The following is a 21,297-nucleotide window of genomic DNA, read 5'->3' as shown; positions in this document are numbered from 1 at the left end:
AAAAAAAAGTCATCAAAGATATTTGTGGTCATCCTTAATGAGCTGAATTCAGTTGCTGAGCCATAGCTGTTCCTGTGGGGCTGGCAGATGTGACACAGGACACAAGGGACCTTCTGCAGCATTAGCTGGAGCCAAACCAGTGACTGTGTAAAATGGCAACTGAATTCTGGCCTAAATGTTTCAAAAATGTACAAATGCAGAATATCCTGACATTTAAAAATTGAYTATGAATAGTAAAAAACCATAGTAACTGGAGGTGGTATTTCAAGATTCAAATGAAGGGTATGGCTTTAGCTTACGAACAAAATGGTAGTGGCGCCCAGGAGACTGTAGCACCTGCCTCTGCAGGGAGGAGGCAGTCGGCTCTTTTCCTGATCCGTGAACGTCAATTTCCTTAAATCTTTAGGAGTTCCAATGAGATTATCTGACCTTGATAATATCTCATGTTTCCATACCCTGAAAGATCAAAAAAGATGAAGAATTAAAATATATAAATCAGAAAATGATATGAGAAAAGAGTGCAATGTGTGTGGGTGCAGATGAATAGCCTTAATTTAATTTTAAAAATGTGCATGTCCAAACCAGGCCAACGATATCAATAGTCACGGTATCGAATGGAGCAACGAGAACGACCGCCTGCTGGTGTGTCAGATTTGCATCAAGCTGGCAGACATCAACGGCCCGGCCAAGGCGCGGGAGCTGCACCTGCGCTGGACGGACGGCATCGTCAGGGAGTTCTACGAGCAGGTAGCCTGGCCCGCGCTCGCGGGTCGCGGCGGCCCTCGCGCTCCTGTGCTCCCACCTCCGGTTGCCACCAGCGTTGGGCATTTTTCAGCTATGAGTTTGTTTTGCTTTGTTCTCCCTGTTGGCCCTGATGCAGGTCAAAGTCTCCCTTCTTTGGGAAGGTGTGGTTTTTTTGGTGGAACTTTGGTAAAGAATTGTCTCTTATCACTATTAATAGGAAACAGTGTGAAGAATTGTCCATTTTTACAACTACAATTTCTGTAAGCATCCCAAAATGTGTATCCTAACRTTTTTACTATCAGTGTAGTTTTTCGGTATTTGGTCAACTTTGAAGAGTTAACTGCTAGAGGCAGTAAGTAGAGATTGGGTTGAAAAGGGTTTTCCAAACTAGGAAGATACATGTAAATTACAAAAATACTTGGGAGATTTAAACAAGAGAAATGATCTGAAGTGCCAGACCTTAGTACTCTAAGAGGTGCCTTAAGGCAAAGCTTGTTCATAAAACAGTATCAGGTCCCACCCAAGTGTCAGGAGAGGTATTTATAACTCAGAATTGTGCAGTGGCTACCCTCTAAATTACTATTTGCCCGTTTATAAAATGAAAATAATTACTCTAGGTGTTGGGCTTGCCTTCCTTCTTAGCCCCTCTGGGGGCAAGTGTTTCCCACGGCACCTTAGCGCAGCCGCTCGCCTTCCCCTTCCGCCCGCTCGCTGCCTGGAGAGCGGCCGGGAAGGCTCTGGCTCCCTGCAGCTCCCATCCCGGCTGCACAGGGCCCTGCACGGGSGCTCCTCGCGGCAAGGCTGGGGAGAGGATGCCGGGCTGCGCTGCACTGATGCAATGTGGGTCTCTGATGAACAGTCTTAACTGCACCTGTCTTTTGGGTCCGGCTATTACTGCCTCTGTTAAAAAGATACAGTCTGTGTGATATTTACTTGGTCCTTAAAAATATTTTCACAATTAAAAATTTAATTTTGTGGCAGGCTCTCTATCTTATATTTTCTCTTCTGCAGGGAGATGAAGAAGCAAGTCTTGGACTGCCTATAAGTCCCTTCATGGATCGCTCTTCTCCACAACTTGCAAAACTGCAGGAATCTTTTATCACTCACATAGTTGGTCCCCTTTGTAATTCCTATAATGCAGCTGGGTTGCTTCCAGGCCAGTGGGTCGATGAAGAGCAGGACGCAGAAAGTGCTGAGGAAGAGGATGGAGCACAGCTGGAGAGTGATGAGGAAGAAATAGAAGATGATCTCATTTTAAGTAAGAGTCTATTTTGCAGTTGGCATATATGGGCTTCCTATCCAGACATTGCAACAATGGTTTAAATTGTGAAGTTTAAATATTTTTTGTTTTGAGATCTGGCTTCTTCATATACAAATCTTACACTTCCTAAATTTTTGTTAATGACAGGAGTCTTGCAATTTGAGGTAGAAACTTGTATTTTATCATGCCAACATATAAATACTGTGGCAGAGAATCCATCCTTTATTGGCTGTTTTTCACTCAAAGCCCTCTTTCACAGTATAGCACTGGCTTTTGTATGTGGGAAAGAATTGCTCCATTTTGCAGCTCCAACTGTCAAATATGATGTTTACAATTTTACAGAAGCTGAAAGGAAAAAGGGCAGACGACGAATATTTTGCCAGCTAATGCACCATCTGAGTGAAAACCACAAAATATGGAAGAAAATAATTGAAGAAGAGGAAAAAAATAAAGTCGAAGGAGCTAAACTGCTCCCCGAGATCACATCCTTACCTCAAGCAGATGAAATTCAGGTTATCGAGGAAGCAGATGAGGAAGATGAGCGACAGCTGGGAGAAGAAAAGATAGGCTGAGCACCCCTGAGTGCTGTGCAGTGTGACAGCAGGAAGCCTCTGCACTTTTTCACTGTGCTGACTTTGGACTGACAGTTTGCATAACGCTGAAAGGCCTTAATACTGTGAGAGGATTCTCCCTACTTCAGTGGAATCCCCCTCCTATGCACTTTCACCACACAGAATATGAGACTTTATTCCAAGGTTTGAGTATTGTATACCATGATGCAAAGTTCTTTATGCCTTACTGGTGTAAAATATCCTGTATAATGCTGCCTTGCTGAATACAGAACTCTTATTTTCCTTGAGGTACCTGCAATTTTTAAAAACATTCAGTGACTTCAGTTACCAAAGTGGCAAGAACTCTTTGCTAACAAGGAAATGCTGGGTGAATCCTCACCATGTTTGAGTTGTGTCTTTCATGTTGTTTTTGAACATGAATAAGAGAAAGTCAGTGCATTTATGGACGCCACGTTGCTGCTGCAGTGCCAGCCTGCTGTGGGGTGTCTGCTTGGCGCAGCAGGGTGCTTGACGCGGCCGTCTCGGGGCAACTGCGGCGCCAACGCTGCGTTCTGGCATTTGTGTTTGAGAAGGAAAAGGTCCAGGTGCATCTATTCTGATGCTTTTTATTATTGCGCATAATCTGATGTTTTATTTTTGCAGAAAATATTCAGGTTTGCAGTGGGTGTTCATAAATCATTGAATACAAGGCCGTTATGAGCGGTTGCCTTGCTGTTCTGTGGTAGAACATTAAAAACTTGTTCAGCTACTTTAAGGGATTTTATTCTTTTAATCTTAATGCTATAATTTTTGCCCTTACTCAGGTTCCTGTTTAAAAGCAAGTCAACCACATAATAGATCTTATTTTGCATCAATTTTAGGTGTTAATTTTTGAGAGAATAAGATAGTTCTTCATTTATTCTTTCTATGTAAAACTTTAGGAGAATTAAAGAGTTGTTTTTTTTTAAAAAAAGAGACAAGTTACTGTTTCCAGGTGACTAGTGTATTCGTGTCCCACGTCTTGTCTTCCATCACAGACGTAGCGTTCGTTGCCTTCGGGTCAGGTGTCCGCGCTAACGCACACGGATGGCGAGCGGAGCAGCTGCGTAAGCAGCACTGTCGTGCGGTGCTTTCTCCATTGCTGAGTTATTTAAATACCTGAGACAATCCACAAAAGGTGTTGGAGGACTCCTACCACTGTAGGGCTAAGTGCAGAAATAAAAAAGTGCATAAGTTAAGCTGCAAGTGTGTAATCACTGTGTACCAGCTGCAAATAGAACTGGTTTTAAAAGTGCACTTTTTAATAGTGAACATTTATATGCTGTGCAGTTGATGCAAATAAAAACCAGTGCACACGTGCAAGTTGCTAAATGTATGTTAGCATCTGTGTGGTTACGTTKGTCAGCTGACTTGAAAAAGGGGTAACCTGCTGAAGGTGACCCTCTGCATATTGCATTGCACTGGCTTGCACCAGTCAAGTTTTATTCTGCTCTTCTGCTCTGTCTTATTGGCCAGTTTAATAACCAAGAAGGAATTCTTTTATTTTGCACTAACAAGCTCTCCTGGATCCACTCAGAAGATCAGAGATGAGCATTGCTGTCCTTATACAATCAGTGAAAACTCCCCGTTTGCTGCCCTCCCAGCCCAGCACTGCCTTTTTGTACCACGCGAGCAGTGTTAAAGGCAGGCAGGTGTGTGGCTAAGAGGATCCCAGCCGGCACCTCCCCGCGGTCACTGGGCTGCACGTTGCCTTTAGCTGCGGCCGCGCTCCAAGGCAGCAGAGCTGACGCGCGTCGCTTACGCTGCGTTCCCAGCACTTGCGTTTAGCCCACTTGCTTGGATGTAGAAAAGCCCTTTGAATGCCGTTTAGTTTCCGTCTTGCTCGGATGGATCAAGGGATGCAAATGCTCTTGCCTGAACTTGCTGTGATAGTGTTTTACCTGACAATTTCCATTCTTCTCTGTTTAAAAGAATGGTTATTAAAAAGTATTATAAAAAAGAGAATAAAAGGCATAAATAGCAATGTATTTCTTACTAAAGCGCTGGCCGCATTTATATCTGGTGACAGCATTGCCAGCAACTCTCTTATTTCATGTTTTGCTTATACACTAGACATACAACATCCAAATGATAAAACAAGGAACTAACTACACTGTTTAAACCATGCTGCTAGGATGTAATTCCAGTTAGATGTTTCCAAGATATAATTTCTTTGAAGATATGTTTAACAGTGAATCAGAGTTATACCTTTATATATAAAAAAAAAATATTATCATATATCAATAATATGTTATATATATAATCATATATATAATACATACAAAATATATATAAAATATTTAAGTATATATATGTGTATATATATATATTTTCATATATTTTTTATGTGTGTGTGTATATATATGTATATATATAGCATGTGCCTAACAGTTTTCCTTGGAGCAAGGCAAACAGGTGCAGGCGTTTGCCAGCTCAGGGACTGCTTGCCGGAGCAGCCGTGACCCCGGCTGAAGGGGTCTCRGTCCCTCGAGGAGGGGCCCCGTGCAGGTGACCGGGCCGCTGTCCAGAGAGCGTGGCCCACGTAGGGCAGACTCTTCCTCCAGCCAAATGCTCACTCCTGTTAACGGGCAACTGCAGCAAACTGAAATCCCTCATCTCACCGTGATTCACAGCTCCCGAAGGATGCCGTGGAACAAGGAAAAGCCCCTTGCAGAACAGCATTAAAGTACCTGCTGAAGCCAAGTGCGCTGGCAAGAAGGGGGCTGAACTAGCCTGCACTGAAGCCTGTGCTGCTAGGGCAGACGTGCCCTTTTGCGGTGACATTTGCTGTTTGACGCTCCCTCTCCTCACCGCCTTCCTGGGCACGTGCAGAACTGGGCTGCAAAGCCTGGTTCCTGCAAGGGCCTCGTGTGCTCTGTGCGTTCGGGAGGCTCCTGGATGCTACGGCGCTGCTCTACGTGCTCAGGAGTTACCTGGATCCTCCYCACGCGGGTCCTTCCCGCTCAGCAGAGCCGCATGGTGAGCCTCATGTGCAGAGTGGAAGGGCCGATGCAATGTTCCTTGAGGTAAGTCCCCATTAACAAGGTTACAGCCAGAAGCTGTCTGTGATTTGCTGTACGCGTGGAACCAGTTTGTCTCATTGTTTCACATGATTCCTACTGTTCACCTTGTCGCTCGTCCATGTCCTGAAGATATTGCCAAAAAACAGGTAATGATTCACGTCTGAGTCATCTCTGCAGATCAGCAAAATCCTTTGCACCTTGGATGAGATCAAAGTCTAACAATTTTACTTCTTTATAAAACAAAGACTAATGTTTTGACCTAATATATGCATGTTACACCAAAATATCAGCAAAGGTGAGCAGGACGTTACCTTGCCCTTATGTAATGCAGGTTGCTTTCTGACTTGTGCGTCAGCCCTGCCAGTGGGACACGAAAAGCTGTTCCCTCAAACAGTCCTGGTCTGCTGCCTTTTATGGTGACATTGATCCCRCTGGCTTTGACTCATCCGTGCATGCTGATCCGATGTGTACATYAACTCGGCTTCCTCTCTATCAGATAAGTCAACTAAGGAGCAATCTTGCCTGTTTTTGAGAATGGGTTTGTAATCACATTGTTATTAGTCAGCATAAATAAAGCATTAGCAAAGCAGTTTCTAGTTTCAGATGTTACAACCCAGAAAAAATTATCTGCCAGCTGGATTGAAGAATCCCAGTACGAGTCAGTGAGACTGATCAGAAATGCAGGAGACATGGCCTAGAGACAAGGAGAAAGATTAAATAAATTCAAGGGGATTTCTTTGACTTTAGAGAACATGAGACTTAAGTGGGATGCCCTAAAGCTTTAAATACTTGGGCAAAGCAATCAAAGTAAGTCAAAGTGATGTGCAGTGTCCAGAGTGGGCAGAAGGAGAGGGAGCAGATGTAGATGGCAGGAAGGGAGGAGCTGCAGGCTAAACCCTGCAAACCCTCTTAAGGATGCGTAGAGGGTCTTGAGACCCCGGCCTTATTTAAAGATTTTTATTACTAGCTCAATTATTAGCCAGTATGCTTGAAAACAGCCAGGGAATAAGCAGTACTTCTGTTTTCTGAGTACGACTATGGGCTGTTATATTTTGCATGCAAAATTCTGGGCAAGCAGCCACCTGCTTTGCTGCGGTCATTCCAAACTATTGGATTAGATTGCACATCCCTGATTTGCTCCATTATTTTAATGGATTTAATCTATTTGGAAGGCTACTTCTCAGGAGAACGTCCCAAGCCTAATGTCTCCGGGAGCCTGGCAGCCTTCCCAAAGTGCCCGCTGCGCCTGTATCCTGCTTTACTGTAAGGCCGTCGGCATCAAGGAAGCTGACCTGCCTTCAAGAACATCTCAGGGCTCTAGAAATGAAAGAAGCTGCTGATTGTCAGTCTGTGTTGCAGGAAGGTAAGGGGTAAGATTTCTAGAGCAAAAGCTTGATCTGATCTTGCTAAGTTTTGAATTCTGAAACCCAGCTCAAAAAACAGCAACAAACCCTCAACCACCTGGTTGAGGCTCTGAAACAAGAGTATATGGAAAGGGGGGAAAAAAGGAAAGAGAAAAAAAAAAAGGTTCCAACTTAATTTCAAGGGTTCCAACTTAATTTCAAGTCCTTAAAACATAGGAACATTTAAGCCTCTTACGAAAGCAACAAACAAGAATACAAGACATCTCATTTTCAATGATACCAATCCATTCGTAATGGGAATCGCAGGGATTTTTAGAATGCAATATTGCTGGCAAAAAGGCTGAGAAGATGAACTCTTCAAGGCCTCCTTGTTCTGTATTTGGGCAGAAGTCCAGTCCAGGGAATCTTCCTCACACAGCGACCGCTTTAATCACAGCGCGATGCTCGACAGCAGCCAGTTCTGCCAGGTATTTCATATCAGGGAAGACTTTCACCAGGAACTTGGGAAGAGCTGCCTGGTCAATGAGAGCTGTAGGCTGCTGCTGCCTAGAAAAGCCTGATCTCATGGAGAAATTCCAGAGTGCTGGAAAAAGGTGGGATGTCCATATGTCATATGGTTAAACTGGACCATTAGGATAATCTGAAGTTAGTTACACCTGAGGAAAAATACTGAGGAAAACTGACACAATGAACTTGTATAATGCAACTCGGGTTGGTAGAGGCTTACAGARAAGACAGCTTGTCAAGTGCCGTTGGTTGCTTAATGAGGCTGTAAGTTGGCACACGATGGCACAAGTTTGGATTGATGTCCTAAAGCTTTTACAAGGCATTTTGATTTAGAAACCAGAATGACATATAATCAATATAGTTCTCATTAGAAGAATTACGGATTGGGAAGAGTTATATCTCCCTATACATCAGCAAAATGGAATTATCACTACTCAGGTAATTTTGTGTGTATGAGAACTGGTTCTTGACTTTTTTTATTTTTTCCCCTCTTTCCATTAATGTTTATTTCAAACATGTTTAACTAAAGGGTATCCCAGACTTCTTGTTACCCTGGTGGAAAACCTGAATACCTACAAAGTTCAGGCTGTCCAACCTAAGCTTACAAGGAGGGAGTTTAAAGTGGAGCTGCAGCAGTTCTCCATTAGGCCGTTACAGAAATGGGATGGCATTAGCTTCGTTTCCTCCTCCTTTTTTGCTCTTCCAAAACTAAGGGTTTTTTTGTCTGCTCGGTGTCAACAGAAAATGTCAATTTCTGCCTTCAGAAAAAGCTTCCAGGCCCCGAGTGGTTGGGTATTTTTTCTTTGCAGCTCCCAGCCTAAGCGCAGACTATGCAAACAGCAGGGCCTGATCTCTGGCCCTGTCCTTAAGTAACTGTTTGCTCAGCGGGGCTTTTGTTCTGAGCCTCATGCTGAGGTCCCGCTCCCCTCCCTTCGGCAGGGCCTTGCACAAGTTCCTGGTGGGAAGGAAAATAACCCACTGGGAAGATGAAAACTGGTAAGTTAGACTTAACTGGTAAGTAAGAAATTGGACTGGAAGTTGAAAAGAATGGAAAACTGATGGGGAAAGAAAAACGGAAGAAAATGAAGACGGTGGGGCAAGGTAGAGGAAGGATTAAAATGTTTGACTTGCAATTCATTTGTCAAGGCTGGAAAAGATATAATTGGATACTTAATTACAGAAATTTAAATAGATACCCTTAATATTTTTGCTATATATACATTAATGTAAAAAAGTAATATATATRTTTTTTCCACAGATAAGGCACGTAGAACAAGTATAAAAATTGTGTCATATTCTCCCTATTTATAAAAATATGCATCCAAAGTAAAGTGACCTACTAAGTAATTACATGTTACATTACATTACATCCAGAATCAGAAGTTAGATTCAAAATAGACTGACAGAGTTAAAAAATGAAATACAGGACAGGTTTTATATTTTTGGTCGGGGTGTGTGTGTGTTTTTGTGAAAAACAAATAAATATAAATATGTGATAAGCCATGAAAGTTATGCACAAACTGAGAGAAGTCCTTAGAAATCTTGCTCTCCTGAGAAGGAAACATGGTCCGGCCGCGAGGTCAAGCCCCAGAGCGCGGCGGCCCGCGCGGAGCCGCTCGCCCTTCACCGCCGCTCGGCGCACACCACGTAGGGCTGGGGCTGCAGGGTCATCCCCAGCCTGGGCTTCAGGTCTGGGACCGAGCCCGGAGGGAAGCGCAGGTGAAATCGCTGCAGCAGGGAAGTGAAGAACAAGAACATCTCCATTCGGGCRAGCTGCTCTCCGAGACAGTGTCGTCTTCCTGGATTAGAGAGGGGGGAAAAAAAAGATTTTAGAAGAGATGGTTTTAAAAATGTTTAATTATTCTCACTCATATTATGAATGAAAATAGTCATTTCTGTGGGGTTTTTTTTTGGATGTTAGTATTCCTTAGTAGGAAAGGAGAGATGAAAATTTGTGGCACGAAAATCATTTTAGAAATTTTCACTACTAGCTATTGATGCTAATCCTRTGAAATGTACTCAGATAATCCATTAGCCCTTGAAAAGCCACACTAGAGAAAGAATGTTTTAAACAAGTGATACTGAATCTCAGCCTTTGTATCCTACTGTTTCCTTAACTACAGCCGTGGTCAATCACTATTACTTGATATAATAGCAAGTAAAAAGAGCTGAAGCAGGTCTGGATAATGCCTTGAAATGTTACTTCCCATTTCAGGTGTGATGAGCTGCAGATGGGAAAGGTGGTTTGTGGAAGAAACAGATTAATGAAGGATAATAACATCTGGAATAGAAAAGGTAAAAAGCACCAAAATTCAAGGAATTCATCATATCTAACTTGAGCCATTTGGAAGTTGTTARTCTGGTCTAAGGGAATTGCTTTGGTATCTCTTAAAATTTTTGAAGAATATCCCTGATATGTAAACTAAGTTATCCTGTAGACAAGGCAGTGTCTTTTCACTGATTGCAGACGTAGCCCGAAGCCTAATTATTAGGTGACTAACAATATGTGAAACAAATTGGCCTGCCTCATAGGCATCAAAAGACAGGCCCATAAAGATGATTTAGGAGCCTCCAAATACTTCCCCAAGTGATGCATATTGACACCCAAACCAGCTCTGGAAAATACCTGCAGTTTCTGTTGTGGGTCCAAATGCTGATATTTGAAAGTTCGCTGCATTCATTGCCTCTATGTAACAACCTTAGCAGCAAAGGACTAGGCACATGAATTGCTAAACAAGATCATTTATTTACCACAACGACATGAAATGTACAGAACATTCAGATAAAAAGATAGTATTGCCTTTATTACCTCAGTAACAAAGCAGTTATCTATATAAAAGATAAGCTTTATATAGAATATAGTTTTGAAATACCTATTTCACCAGAATTGTGTTCTACATGAGGCTGCCCATTCCTGATTTATTGCCATCACTTGCATACTGTACATGTCAAGATTTCCGAAAAGGGAGAATGGAAGGAATTGCTCTTACCTAGTGAAAAAGGAACAAACGCATCTTTCTTGATAAACTGCCCACTGCTGTCCAAAAAGCGCTCAGGAAAAAACACTTCTGGGTTGCTCCAGTATTTTTCATCAAAGTGAACAGAGTAGAGGTTGGTAATGACTGTAGTGCCCTCGGGAATAGAATAGCCCCGCACAACAGTATCTTTAGAAGTTGCATGAAAAATGCCCAGCGGGACAATGTTGCAGAACCTCAGAACCTCGTGCAGGACAGCCTCGGTGTACGGCATTTTGCATCTCTCTTCTAGAGCAGGCATTTTGTTGGGGCCAATGACTAAATCGATTTCTTTTTGAACTTGTCCTGTTTGAAAAAGGAGAAAAAAAAGACCCATCTTTTTGTTTACTGTGTAATATTTTGAATAAAAAGATAAAATACATACATAAAATATGTTCTTTTAAAAGATTACTGAAACATGAAATAACTTACAYGACAATATAGTTCCTTATACACTCTTAAATTCAGGATCTGTTTTCCTCATTCTGCTACTAGGAATTCCTACCAGCATATACACTAGTAATCTTAAACTCTTAAACTAAGAGAACAAAGATGAGACTGCCAAGACAATGTACATCAAATATGTAAGTGGACATAGATAACTCTTAAATAAGTTACTTAAACTTTCCCTTGTTTAATTCTGCCATGATTCTTTGATTTTTTACAATACAGAATCATATATTCTTAGACTGAAAAATATGTATACCTGTTGACTAATTATAGCACTTAACACGCATCCTTTTTTAACAAAATATGGAGTATGTATGTGTCATAGAACCATAGAATGCTTAAGGTTGGAAGGGACCTTTAGAGATCCTCTAGTTGAAGTCCCCGCCCTGCACACACAGGGTCACCTATAGCACATGGCACAGGGCTGCATCCAAGCAGGTTTTGAAGATCTCCAGAGAAGGAGACTCCACAACCTCTCTGGACAGCCTGTTCCAGGGCTCTGTCACCCTCACTGTCAAAAAGTGTTCTCTCAAGTTCCTGTGGAACTTTTGGTGCCTCAGCTTGCGGCCGTTGTCTCTAGTCCTATCGCTGTCCACCACTGAAAAGAGGCCGCCYCCTCCTCCTCACTGCCTCCCTTGAGGTATTTGTACACGCTGATCAGGTCCCCCCTCAGCCTCCTCTTCTCCAGGCTGAACAGGCCCAGCTCCCTCAGCCTTTGCTCATATGGCAGATGTTCCAGGCCCCCTGATCATCCTGGTAGCCCAGCGCTGGACTCTCTCCAGCAGCTCCACATCCCTCTTGTACTGGGGAGCCCAGAACTGGACACAGTACTCCAGATGTGGCCTCACCAGGGCTGAGTAGAGGGGGATGATCACTTCCCTCGACCTGCTGGAGACGCTTTTCTTAATGCACCCCAGGATCCCGTTGGCCTTCTTGGCCACCAGGGCACACTGCTGCCTCATGGTCAACTTGTCGTCCACCATGACGCCCGGGTCCCTCTCTGCRGGRCTGCTCTCCAGCAGGTCAGTMCCAGCCTGAACTGGTGTCCAGGGCTATTCCTCCCCAAGTGCAGGACCCTGCATTTGCCCTTGCTGAATTCCATGGGGCTTCTCGCCACCCAGTTGTCCAACTGTTTCCCATGCAGCATTTCAGCCCTGARGAGCCTTACAGCCTTGGGTAGTGATGTAATCCCTATTCTATATTTGATGAAACTGATGTTAGGGCAATATTACTTGGTTCAAGTATAAACAGTAATTTTCTAAAAGTCTTAATGTTTGAGTCATTCAGTCTGCTTTTTCTCCAAAAACTGAAAATCCTTAGTTGAACAAAGCCCTGATAAGGTTTTAATACGAAAAGTGTTCAGGCASAAAACGTCTCGACTGGCAAGCATCCATATCACTACCTCACTTCAGAATGACTAACACATCTTTTTATTTTTAAGTGCTGTTTTCTACACGTATTAAAATGTCTGAGTCTATTATGAGTTGAGGCTCTTAAGGATAAAAAGAAATTGTACCAAAACACTTTGCCAAAACTTGATTTGCATAATTTTTGCTGATACCTTAAGTTGGTTGGTAGATGCCCTAAGTTATCTCCAGATAAACTCTTTATTAAAAAAACATTAAAACTTCATTACAAGTTATTCAAAAAACACTAAGATTTTTTCCTTATACTAAGTATATCTCCTTCACCTGCAAATAAAATAAGCTTTTTACATACGCCCATAATATATTTAGAAAATGATCTAATGTAGTAATATTTACAAGTCTTTTTTGGTTAAGACTATGGATAGCACTTCAAATTACTACTTTGAAAAAGCGTTTTAAATTCGCAGTAGGAAAGTGTATCGGTTCCTCAAAAACTCCAAAACCTTACCTTGAATGTTTGGATATAGAGCCATAAATAACACTGCCCATCTTAAAACATTTGTGGTGGTTTCTGTCCCAGCTATGATGAGTTCTCCAACAGAGAAAATTAAGTTTTCTCTTGAATATGTAGATTCTGGATCATTTTCATTGCAATCCATCTCATCTAAATACGCATCTACAAAATGTCGAGGCGACTGAGGCTTCCTATTTTCAGAGACACGCTCAATGAGCTTATGAAGAAAGTCATAGACTTCTGCGGCATTTTTAAACAGCTGCTGGTGCTTCCCAAAGGGCAAGATACCAATCCAAGGAAAAGCATTATATAAAAACACAGAAGCACTAGCAGCTAATTCAACATTTTCACTAAAAATGTCAATCATGTGCTGGAATTCAGTGTCTTCGTATGTAAAACGTTCTCCAAAAATTATCAAGTTAGTAATATTTGAAACGGCATTTGTTATCAAGTGCTTGAGATCAAACGGTTTGCCTTTGTACGTATCAATGGCATCAAGGAAAAACACGGCTTCTTCTGAAATTTTGTGTTCAAAGGACCTTTGATCGTATCCAAAAATTCGGAAGGAATTTACAGCTAATTTGCGATGTTCTGTCCATCCTCTGCCATATTTACTGTTCAGTAAGCCTGAAAAAATATTTTGACACAGTATTTTATACAAATCTTTATTTTCCCCCATGAGATGAAATTATTTAAAACRTCAGTTCACTCTAAAAGTAAATTGATATAGGAATGATGACTGGAAGATTGATTATATAAATGATCTCCCTGCCTCAAATTTTTCTCTGTACTACTCCTGGCACACCTATCCTCCTCGGGTAACAGAATTTGTAGCTTTGAGTAAAGAAATATCAGGTCAGTTTTGATGTGTTCTACATAGGTGAGCATTAGATGCGAGGTGGAGCAGTGGCTAAGGATCCTGCCCCAGAGCAGCGGGACGGTGATGGCAGCAGGTTGCCTTTAACAAGAGCATTTTAAGTGAGTGCAGCTCCTGAASTGTCCTGCAAAGAATCAGGCTGTGCTGGAAGTACCTAAATGAAGCAGTTTAAAGAAAATTAAGAAAATGAGTATTGAGCACATGAAGGAAAAGCATTACAAAATGCATTCCAAAGCAGAGAGGTGCAACTTTTGGSCTTTAGCTAAAAGCTGTATAGAACAAAGTGAAATAAGTAGTGCAACAGAGATGCTACAAAGCCAAGCATAAAAGGTAGAAAACAAACAGCAAAAAWTGCCACGGTGAAGTTCTAAACTACTAAAATTGTTTGAGTTGTAACCTCGGAAATTCTTCTAGATCCTGAAAATTTCTCATCCAAATGACTTTGTATGTTAAAGGCCCATCTAATGCAAATGTTCCTAAGGAGGCTATAGAAAGCAAATCTGGCACCTTATGAGAACTAAATCTACAAAGAAGGAACAATCAGATACAAAAGAAAATGAAACTTAAACTCTACACTGAACTACGGGAAAAATTCTAGCAGGAGGTGGTAAGTGTAGCTACTTCAGAAGATGCTTTCACTGACCGTAGCCAAAAAACCTATCAGATACTTCAAATTTAATTGATGACAGGAACAAAGCAGCCCATCACTGTGACTAACTTGTAGGGAGGGGAGACTTAGAGGCAAAGAATTACTTGTTTTTTGCTATGTTCCAGAGTCCAAGTGTGGCAATTCTTCCCGGAACTGAAAAGAATATTGAATATCTTCAAAGAAACATTCAGTATTTTATACGAGGATATAAGGAAGTAAAGAAAATACCTAAAGCAAATGTTTCATGTGACCTTAAACCTATCCATGGAGAAAAAGAAAAATATATGTTCAAGATAGCACATACCTCCCATGTTTGTCAGCTTCTTAAACAAAGGAAGAGATGGTCTGTCCGCAAAAATCTCACTTTGATGGACAAGGCATTCTTTTACGGCATCGTAGCCATTCAGTACAATCGCAGATATACCTCCAAGATCGAGACTGAAAATCTTTGAAAGAAAAAATAAATATTGTAAAATGTTACTACAAGTAAATCTCAAGACCAAATAATGACAGCAAATAGTGAAAAGGTGGGACAACACTAAACACAAGCGCAAAAGGCAAACTTGAATAAACTTCAGTAGTGCAAGCAGACAACTGGAGCCTCCACGAGTGGTGTCGGAGACTTTGCTGTGAGGTAATTTGTCAAATCTGTCACAAGAGGCAGAAATTTGCCCACGTGGCATTCCCTGCTTTGCAATGCAACTATGGGGCCAGCTCTCCAAAGCAAGGAGAGGGGATGATTTCATACAATCACTAARAAAAATGTCATTTGCTACCACAATGCACATGTATCTGAAAAAAATRTTTACCCTGACATTGATAGGCTGCATAGTTTTTAAATATTTTTATTTATATACATATATAGAAAAGCTAGATATAAAATCCTGCCTACTTTTTGAATTTGTTGGGACCAACTCTACAGCATGAAGGCAAGTTTCATTGCCCTATCTGCTCCTCCTCCTCCCTCCCTTGGAAAACGTGAATTCCAAYGGATTCATTCCACTAAGGGCAGCACGACCTTAGAAGTCACATGTGAAGCCTTCCCAAATGTCATGTTGTAACGGCAGGCATGGAAGTGGTGTCAGTCATGGAAACAGGCTCCATCTGGTCCCTAAAACCGGGATGACCCACCAGAAAGCAGCACAGAGAGCCGTGGTGACGGCCAGTGAACAGCAGCACTGCCCCGAGTCCCACCTCGTCCTGTTTCAGGAGCAGTCAGCTGGGGTTGGTGCTTTGCAGAAAGATGCTGTAAATCCTGCTGTAAATCCTGCTGAAAAATGCTGTAAATCCTGCCAAGGCCTGTGAGGGCGCAGGCACGAGAAACAAAATAAAAATCTTATGCTAAGTTCTAAAAATTAAAAGTTAGCCAAAACTTCAAGATTTAAAATTTTACATCCCCTTTTTCCTTTATACAGATCTACATTTTTTCCTTGGTCTCAGAGATGGCTACTATATGAATTTTTTTGTCTAATTACGCATTCTGTGAAAACTATTTCCTTTTAGAAAGTTTGGTTTTTTCCCCTATTCTATTCTGCAAGCAACAAGAATATACTTCTGATACACTTTTCCAGGCCACTTGTGATTTTTGTATACCTTGATTTAGCTTATTTATCTTTCCTCCTGCATTATGCCACAGTGTTGCTTTATAAAAAGTCTCTTGGTTGTATTTTTCCAGAGCCCCCCCATCATCCCTCAAGTTTCCTGAAACTCCACAGGATCCTTTCTGACAGGAGATGGTTAGAGCTGCTCACAGCATCGCAGGCAAGCAGAAACACTTAACGTTCTTGATGATGTATTTTCCTTCCTCTTTCCCGACTATCCATCCTGTTATTTTGCTTGAAACACTTTTTACTTGTTTTTCTCCTACCGAAAGGAAAGGAATTAGAAAGGCAAGCTCCATCCGCTGCTCGGGGCTAACTATGGAGTGCCGGCGGGACTGAGCAAGGCTCACAGCGAGCAGAGTTGCTTCAGTCTGCCCGAAAGTAACGGTATGGAACGAAACCGCTGATGTCCTGGGAAGGACAAAAGGCGGAAGRAGCGGAAAACTCCCTCGGCGGGGCTGGCAGCAGCTCCCCGCCCCTGAGCCCGCCCGGCTCCCGCTCCGCTCCGGCCCCGCGCCCGCCCGGCCGGTACCTGCCCGTGCAGCTGGCTCTGCCGCCGCAGGTAGACGTGCGGCTGCTCGGCGCGCAGCGCGTGGATGCTGCCGATGAGCGGCAGCCCCGCGGGGCCGGGCGGGAAGCCGGGCGGGCGCCGCTGCTTGAGCAGGTGCCGCGCGAGCAGCGCGAGCAGCAGCAGCGCCGGCGGCGCCAGCAGCAGGAGGCTCCTCCCGCCGCCCCCCTGCTCCGCCGCCGCCGCCCGCATCGCCCCGGCCCGCGCCGCTTCCCCCGCACACCGCCGCGCCGCGCCGCCCCGCCCCGCCCCGCTCATTGGCCGCCCACTGCTGCGATCCCGCGCCCATTGGCCCCGCGCCGCCCCGCCCCCGCGCTCATTGGCGGCCGCGCTGGACAGGGCGCTTCCGCCCGCAGCTACGCGGGGCAGGCGCGTGGCCGGCGGCGCTGCCGCCGTGACGGGGCAGGCGCCTGGCGCGCGCACGTGGCGCCTCGCGCGCTCCCGCGGCGCCGCCGCGCGCTCCCGCCGCCGCGAGTCACCTGCGCGCGCAGGCCGCGGCCTCTGGAGAAACCCGGAGCGGCCGAGGCTTCTCTCCCTGCTTGGCTCGCGTCCCTAGGATACTTGACATCTCCAAATGCCTGCGGGAACATAGGAAGACGTGATACTGCTTTTGGCACTTTATYTTCAATATTGTGCTGTTTAGCTGTGTAATATTTAATAAGCACCCAAAGTTTTAATGACCACGTGTCCCTATAAGGAAAGAAAGGGAAGATGGGCCATTTTGGCAGTGAGCATTTTGAGAGGAAGAGCATAACTAAATTCAGCACAGGAAAGACACAAGAAGAGGAAAATAATGTCTAAATGTTTCATTGAGAAGGAAGAGATGGACTTTTATGGAAAGGAAAGCAGACAAGCGTTGACTCCCATCTTTAAGTGGCAGAGAGCACAACCAAAACTGTCCTCAAAGCGCATGAGCCCTGGTGATGCAGGGGGTGTCACCCACTGCAGGGCAGGAGGAGAAAATGCAGGGCACTAGCGCAGAGCAGTGAAGCCAGTTCCGGCCAAGCCAAACACAAAAGGCTGCTCCATCAGCCAAGACGACCCCTAAAGGATCCATGATTAAATGGCGGAGAGAAGGGACCAGCACAGATAAAAGCAACTGGAAGCTGTCAGGAATGCGTGACAGAAAAACCCTCATACGCAGCTGAACCTCCAATGGGCTACCAGAGGGCAGGATCCCTTGCCAGTCTGTCCTTTTTTAATTTCATTGCTGGAGGCAGGTGAAGCATTTGTGCTGAATTGCTGCTTTACGAGGGTCTTACTCATCTTAATCATTGATGATCAACTGAGCAAAATCATCGGATGAGTAATAGGTTTTCTTGTATTTTTTAAGTATAAAAATGATGGCTGAATAAAGCAACCGATTAAAATGTGTTTCTTTATTAAAYTCCTCTGAAACAGTCTAGTCATCACAATTCACAGTTACTCTGCATTATAAATTAYGCAGGAGGAAGCTGGAGACAATCGTGTCACCGATGACCGTGCTCCAGTGTCTTGCCAAGGAAGCAGAAAGGGATCCGCCGGCAGGAAGTGGCTGCACAGCTCCGAGCAGCTTCGCACTTCAAGGGAATTTGAAGAAACTCAGGGACAGATATGGCTGTTCTTTCAGCAACAACAGTAAGACCTTGATGATGCCTCTGTTACAGTCTTGGTGAAAAAATGAAATAGTTTCCAAAGTCCATTAAATAGCTCACTGCTTGTAGCACAGCCACAACATCTATCGCTGTCTAAACAGGCTTTTGCTTTCTTTAACACTGATATTTCATACTGCACTTTTGGAGGAAAACAGCTAGCATTGCTAAACAAACTCAGAAAACTATGATACTGACTCCAAGAATGTAATTTCAAAAATGTTTCTGGTGTATTTTATTTGCTGTTTGGTTTTTGAGCTTTCAGGGAACACTTGGGTCAACATCAAGCATACACTTGGGAATTTATCTTTTTAATTGATAGCCTCATAGGACTATTGGTTCCCAGAAACTGTACTGTAAGCAAAGCAGCAAATATCCTGGTAGCAGCCTTTGCCTCTATGTACTATTTATCAGCTCCATAAGGAGAGAGCTCTTCCTCTGCCTCATGCAGTCATGCAGGGCAGGCTCTATCGCTGTGCTTGCACAAGTCCCTTTTCTTCCAAGTGACCAGCAATTTATCTTTTTGAGACTCATCTTTACTGTTTAAGTGAGCTGAGAAATAGCCTCACCCAGCCCTCCTCACATAGATGGCCTTACTGGAACCAGCAGGGATGTACAGCTGTAAGGTCTTGCAAAGCTGCAGCAACTGAACAGTCCTGGAAAGGACTGATAAAAATATTAAGTTACACAGTGACTTAATCAGATTTCACTACTCTCAAGAGTAAGAATAAAATGATGACATGAGATCTTCCACTATCCTTACATCCTGTCACGAACAAATTTTGGATGAACTTGAGGATTGAGCATATATCTCTTGCCATATTTTGCTGACTTGCTGTTATGACACGTAGGTTATTAACGGCACACTTGTGCAAGCAATCAAATCAAAGGTTTATAACCATGCTATTGTTTAACAAGGTTCGTTTTATGTTCTGAGGTCACTTCCAGATAAAGAGTTTGTTCATCTCTTGTCCGAACTGGAGCACATGTCAACCTACAGCAGACGTAGGCGCCACACTTGAGAGAGACGCGGATCTTGCCGGGCAGCTCGTCGCCGCTGCTAGGGATCTTGCCCCGGCCGCGCCACGGCCTGGGGGCTCCCCCGCTGCAGGAGCGGCTCTGCTGCGGCAGCGCTGCGCGTTGTGCCACTGCCTGCAGGGTGCAGCGCTGCCCAGCCACGGGTTAGGGCAGGAGCCTCTGCTCCTGCGTCGTGAGCTGAGCTGTGGCTGCACAGCACAGAGCGGGATACAGCCCCAGCTGGCTGCCTAGTCTGTCCTCTTCCCTCGCCAAGCAAACCTCCRCGCAGGACAGGATGTGACACAGGTCGTCTCATTCTGCACCAAATTTTGAATATTTACAGTAAAGCTTCTGCAAAACCAACCTCCATAGGAATGTTTCCATGGAATTAGAGCCATCTAGCATTGAACTTTTATTTAAAATGTCTTTTGATGGTCAGCCTTGAAGCTTTTCTAAGGCGTTTTGAAAGAACTTAGCTTGGTTCCAARCCAATTCATAGATTTGCCAGTAATTAACTCCAATTGCAGTTCCACTCTTGAGAAAGTGGCCACTACTGAAGCAGTTTCTTATTGTTGGGCAAATTTAAACCAAACTTCATGGAGAATGTGAGAAACATTATTTGTGTATTTGTGTGAATAAATCTGCTTAATCTAAATCTGAATATGGCCTTTGAAGAGACTAAGGAACAGAATAAATTAGAGATACCTAGTCTCTTGATATCTAATCTCTTGATTAGATATCTCTATTCAGATAGATATTCTGAAGAATGCAAATTTTGCAAAAGCTAATGCTAACCAAAGTTGGGATGATATAAATGATGTTATGTTTCAGAGTTTAAGTCAATTTCTAGCTGTTAAAAACAAAGAATCACAAAAAGAAAAAGGAGATAGAAAAGATGATGAGAACATATCTAGTRGAGCATGTTCCTTCCTCAAAGTAGGATCAACTACACATATATCATTCGTGGCAGATGTTAGACTACCATGGCATGAGATCCTCCAGTAATAGCTGATAATTAATACTGGTATTTTCTCTGGAGTTCCTCCAACTTGAGGAACTCCAACTGCACTGAGGTATGGCATGCTGCGAAGTACTGTGGCTGGGATCTCACCAACCACAGGCAGATTACCTCTTATGTCTTGAATATGATATTCCTGTTAATGGGCTTTTACAAACATCATGGCATTAATACTTTTGGCTCAGTTTACATCACCTCTATAGAGCTGGCGGCCCCCCAGTATTAGAAGGGTGCTTTCACAGGGGTTCGCAAGTGCTCACCTCCCACTGCGTGTGCTGCAGAGCCGTCTCATGCAGAACAGCTTTTGGGACATGGTTGGAGACATGATTCAGTAGCCTGTGGCACTGCCCAAAACACAGGTAAGTAATTCTCAGGCTTCTCTCTGTAAAAAAAAAAAAAAAAAAAAGGATGTTTGATTTCTACAGCTTTTTTTTAATGAAATTTTCTCATCTACAAAACATTTACTTAGTTACTATGAAAATCAAGCTTATAGAGAGCAGAGACAGAGCAGACCTAACCTTTAGTTCTGGATTTATCTACCTACAAGAGACCATTATCCTGTGACAACCCTGCGCTGAATCTCTTTCACAACTTCCATAAATATAGACCAACCAGATCCAAGACAAGAGGTGCTTGCAAGGAGAAAATCTGTCTGAGGGGACTAACAGAGACACAGTAGAGGGGGAAAAAGACAAGTGCTCCAGCTGAGAGTCCCTGCATTAGCTCTGGCAAGAAGCAGCCAAAGCGCCTGCCAAACTGCAGGTACTATTTCATCTATATGTGTGTGCGTGCACAAAGTCTATCTATTGGTTTTAATACCTGTTGCTTTAAATTTACGTTTCTTCCTATGAAAGGAAAACACTGGCATCTGAGATCTTGTAATCACTGCATCCCACAGGCTCCAGTTCCAGGCTGAATTGCACTGGCAAGAAAACTACTTGAATAACTGGAATCGACTGCAAGATGAAATGAAATAAGACATCCATCCTCTCTCCACAAAAGAATTTAAAAAATACTGTTCTTACACAATTGTCTGCAATGCTTAAAACTAAAACGGGTATATTCTATACAGGTGTAAATTCTCCTAAGAAGGTGTAAATTC

The 21,297-nt window shown here is 43.4% G+C and overlaps 2 protein-coding genes across 4 annotated transcripts in view; one reads left to right on the top strand and one right to left on the bottom strand.

Annotated features, from left to right (window-relative positions):
- Nucleotides 1–3,156, top strand: part of PDE3B (phosphodiesterase 3B) — a 71,070-nt gene extending 67,914 nt beyond the window's left edge. The window contains exons 14-16 of the mRNA XM_026041092.1: nt 586–747; nt 1,756–2,002; nt 2,348–3,156. Of these exons, the coding sequence (XP_025896877.1) occupies nt 586–747; nt 1,756–2,002; nt 2,348–2,577 (639 nt within the window). The 3' untranslated portion in view covers nt 2,578–3,156. The remainder of the gene's footprint in view (nt 1–585; nt 748–1,755; nt 2,003–2,347) is intronic.
- A 5,907-nt stretch (nt 3,157–9,063) lies between these two features.
- On the bottom strand, nt 9,064–15,626 carry LOC112948840 (vitamin D 25-hydroxylase). Of its 3 annotated transcripts, XM_026041164.1 has the most exons (5): nt 15,555–15,626; nt 14,665–14,806; nt 12,829–13,461; nt 10,480–10,809; nt 9,064–9,288 (listed from the first exon to the last, which is right to left on the bottom strand). In XM_026041164.1, exons 2-5 carry the CDS (start codon nt 14,669–14,671, stop codon nt 9,113–9,115), a joined length of 1,146 nt encoding a protein of 381 aa, XP_025896949.1. In that variant the 5' UTR covers nt 14,672–14,806; nt 15,555–15,626; the 3' UTR covers nt 9,064–9,112. The 3 variants fall into 3 exon arrangements, with proteins under 3 accessions (XP_025896949.1, XP_025896948.1, XP_025896950.1); XM_026041163.1 differs by lacking the exon at nt 15,555–15,626 and having other exon boundaries at nt 14,665–15,192; XM_026041165.1 differs by lacking the exons at nt 12,829–13,461; nt 15,555–15,626 and having other exon boundaries at nt 14,665–15,192.
- Nucleotides 15,627–21,297: the final 5,671 nt, after the last annotated feature.

The sequence above is a fragment of the Nothoprocta perdicaria genome, unplaced genomic scaffold, assembly GCF_003342845.1.
Source record: "Nothoprocta perdicaria isolate Ctin4 unplaced genomic scaffold, notPer1 scaffold_28, whole genome shotgun sequence".
Taxonomy (NCBI): Eukaryota; Metazoa; Chordata; class Aves; order Tinamiformes; family Tinamidae; genus Nothoprocta; species Nothoprocta perdicaria.
This window is presented reverse-complemented; position numbering and strand designations above follow the sequence as displayed.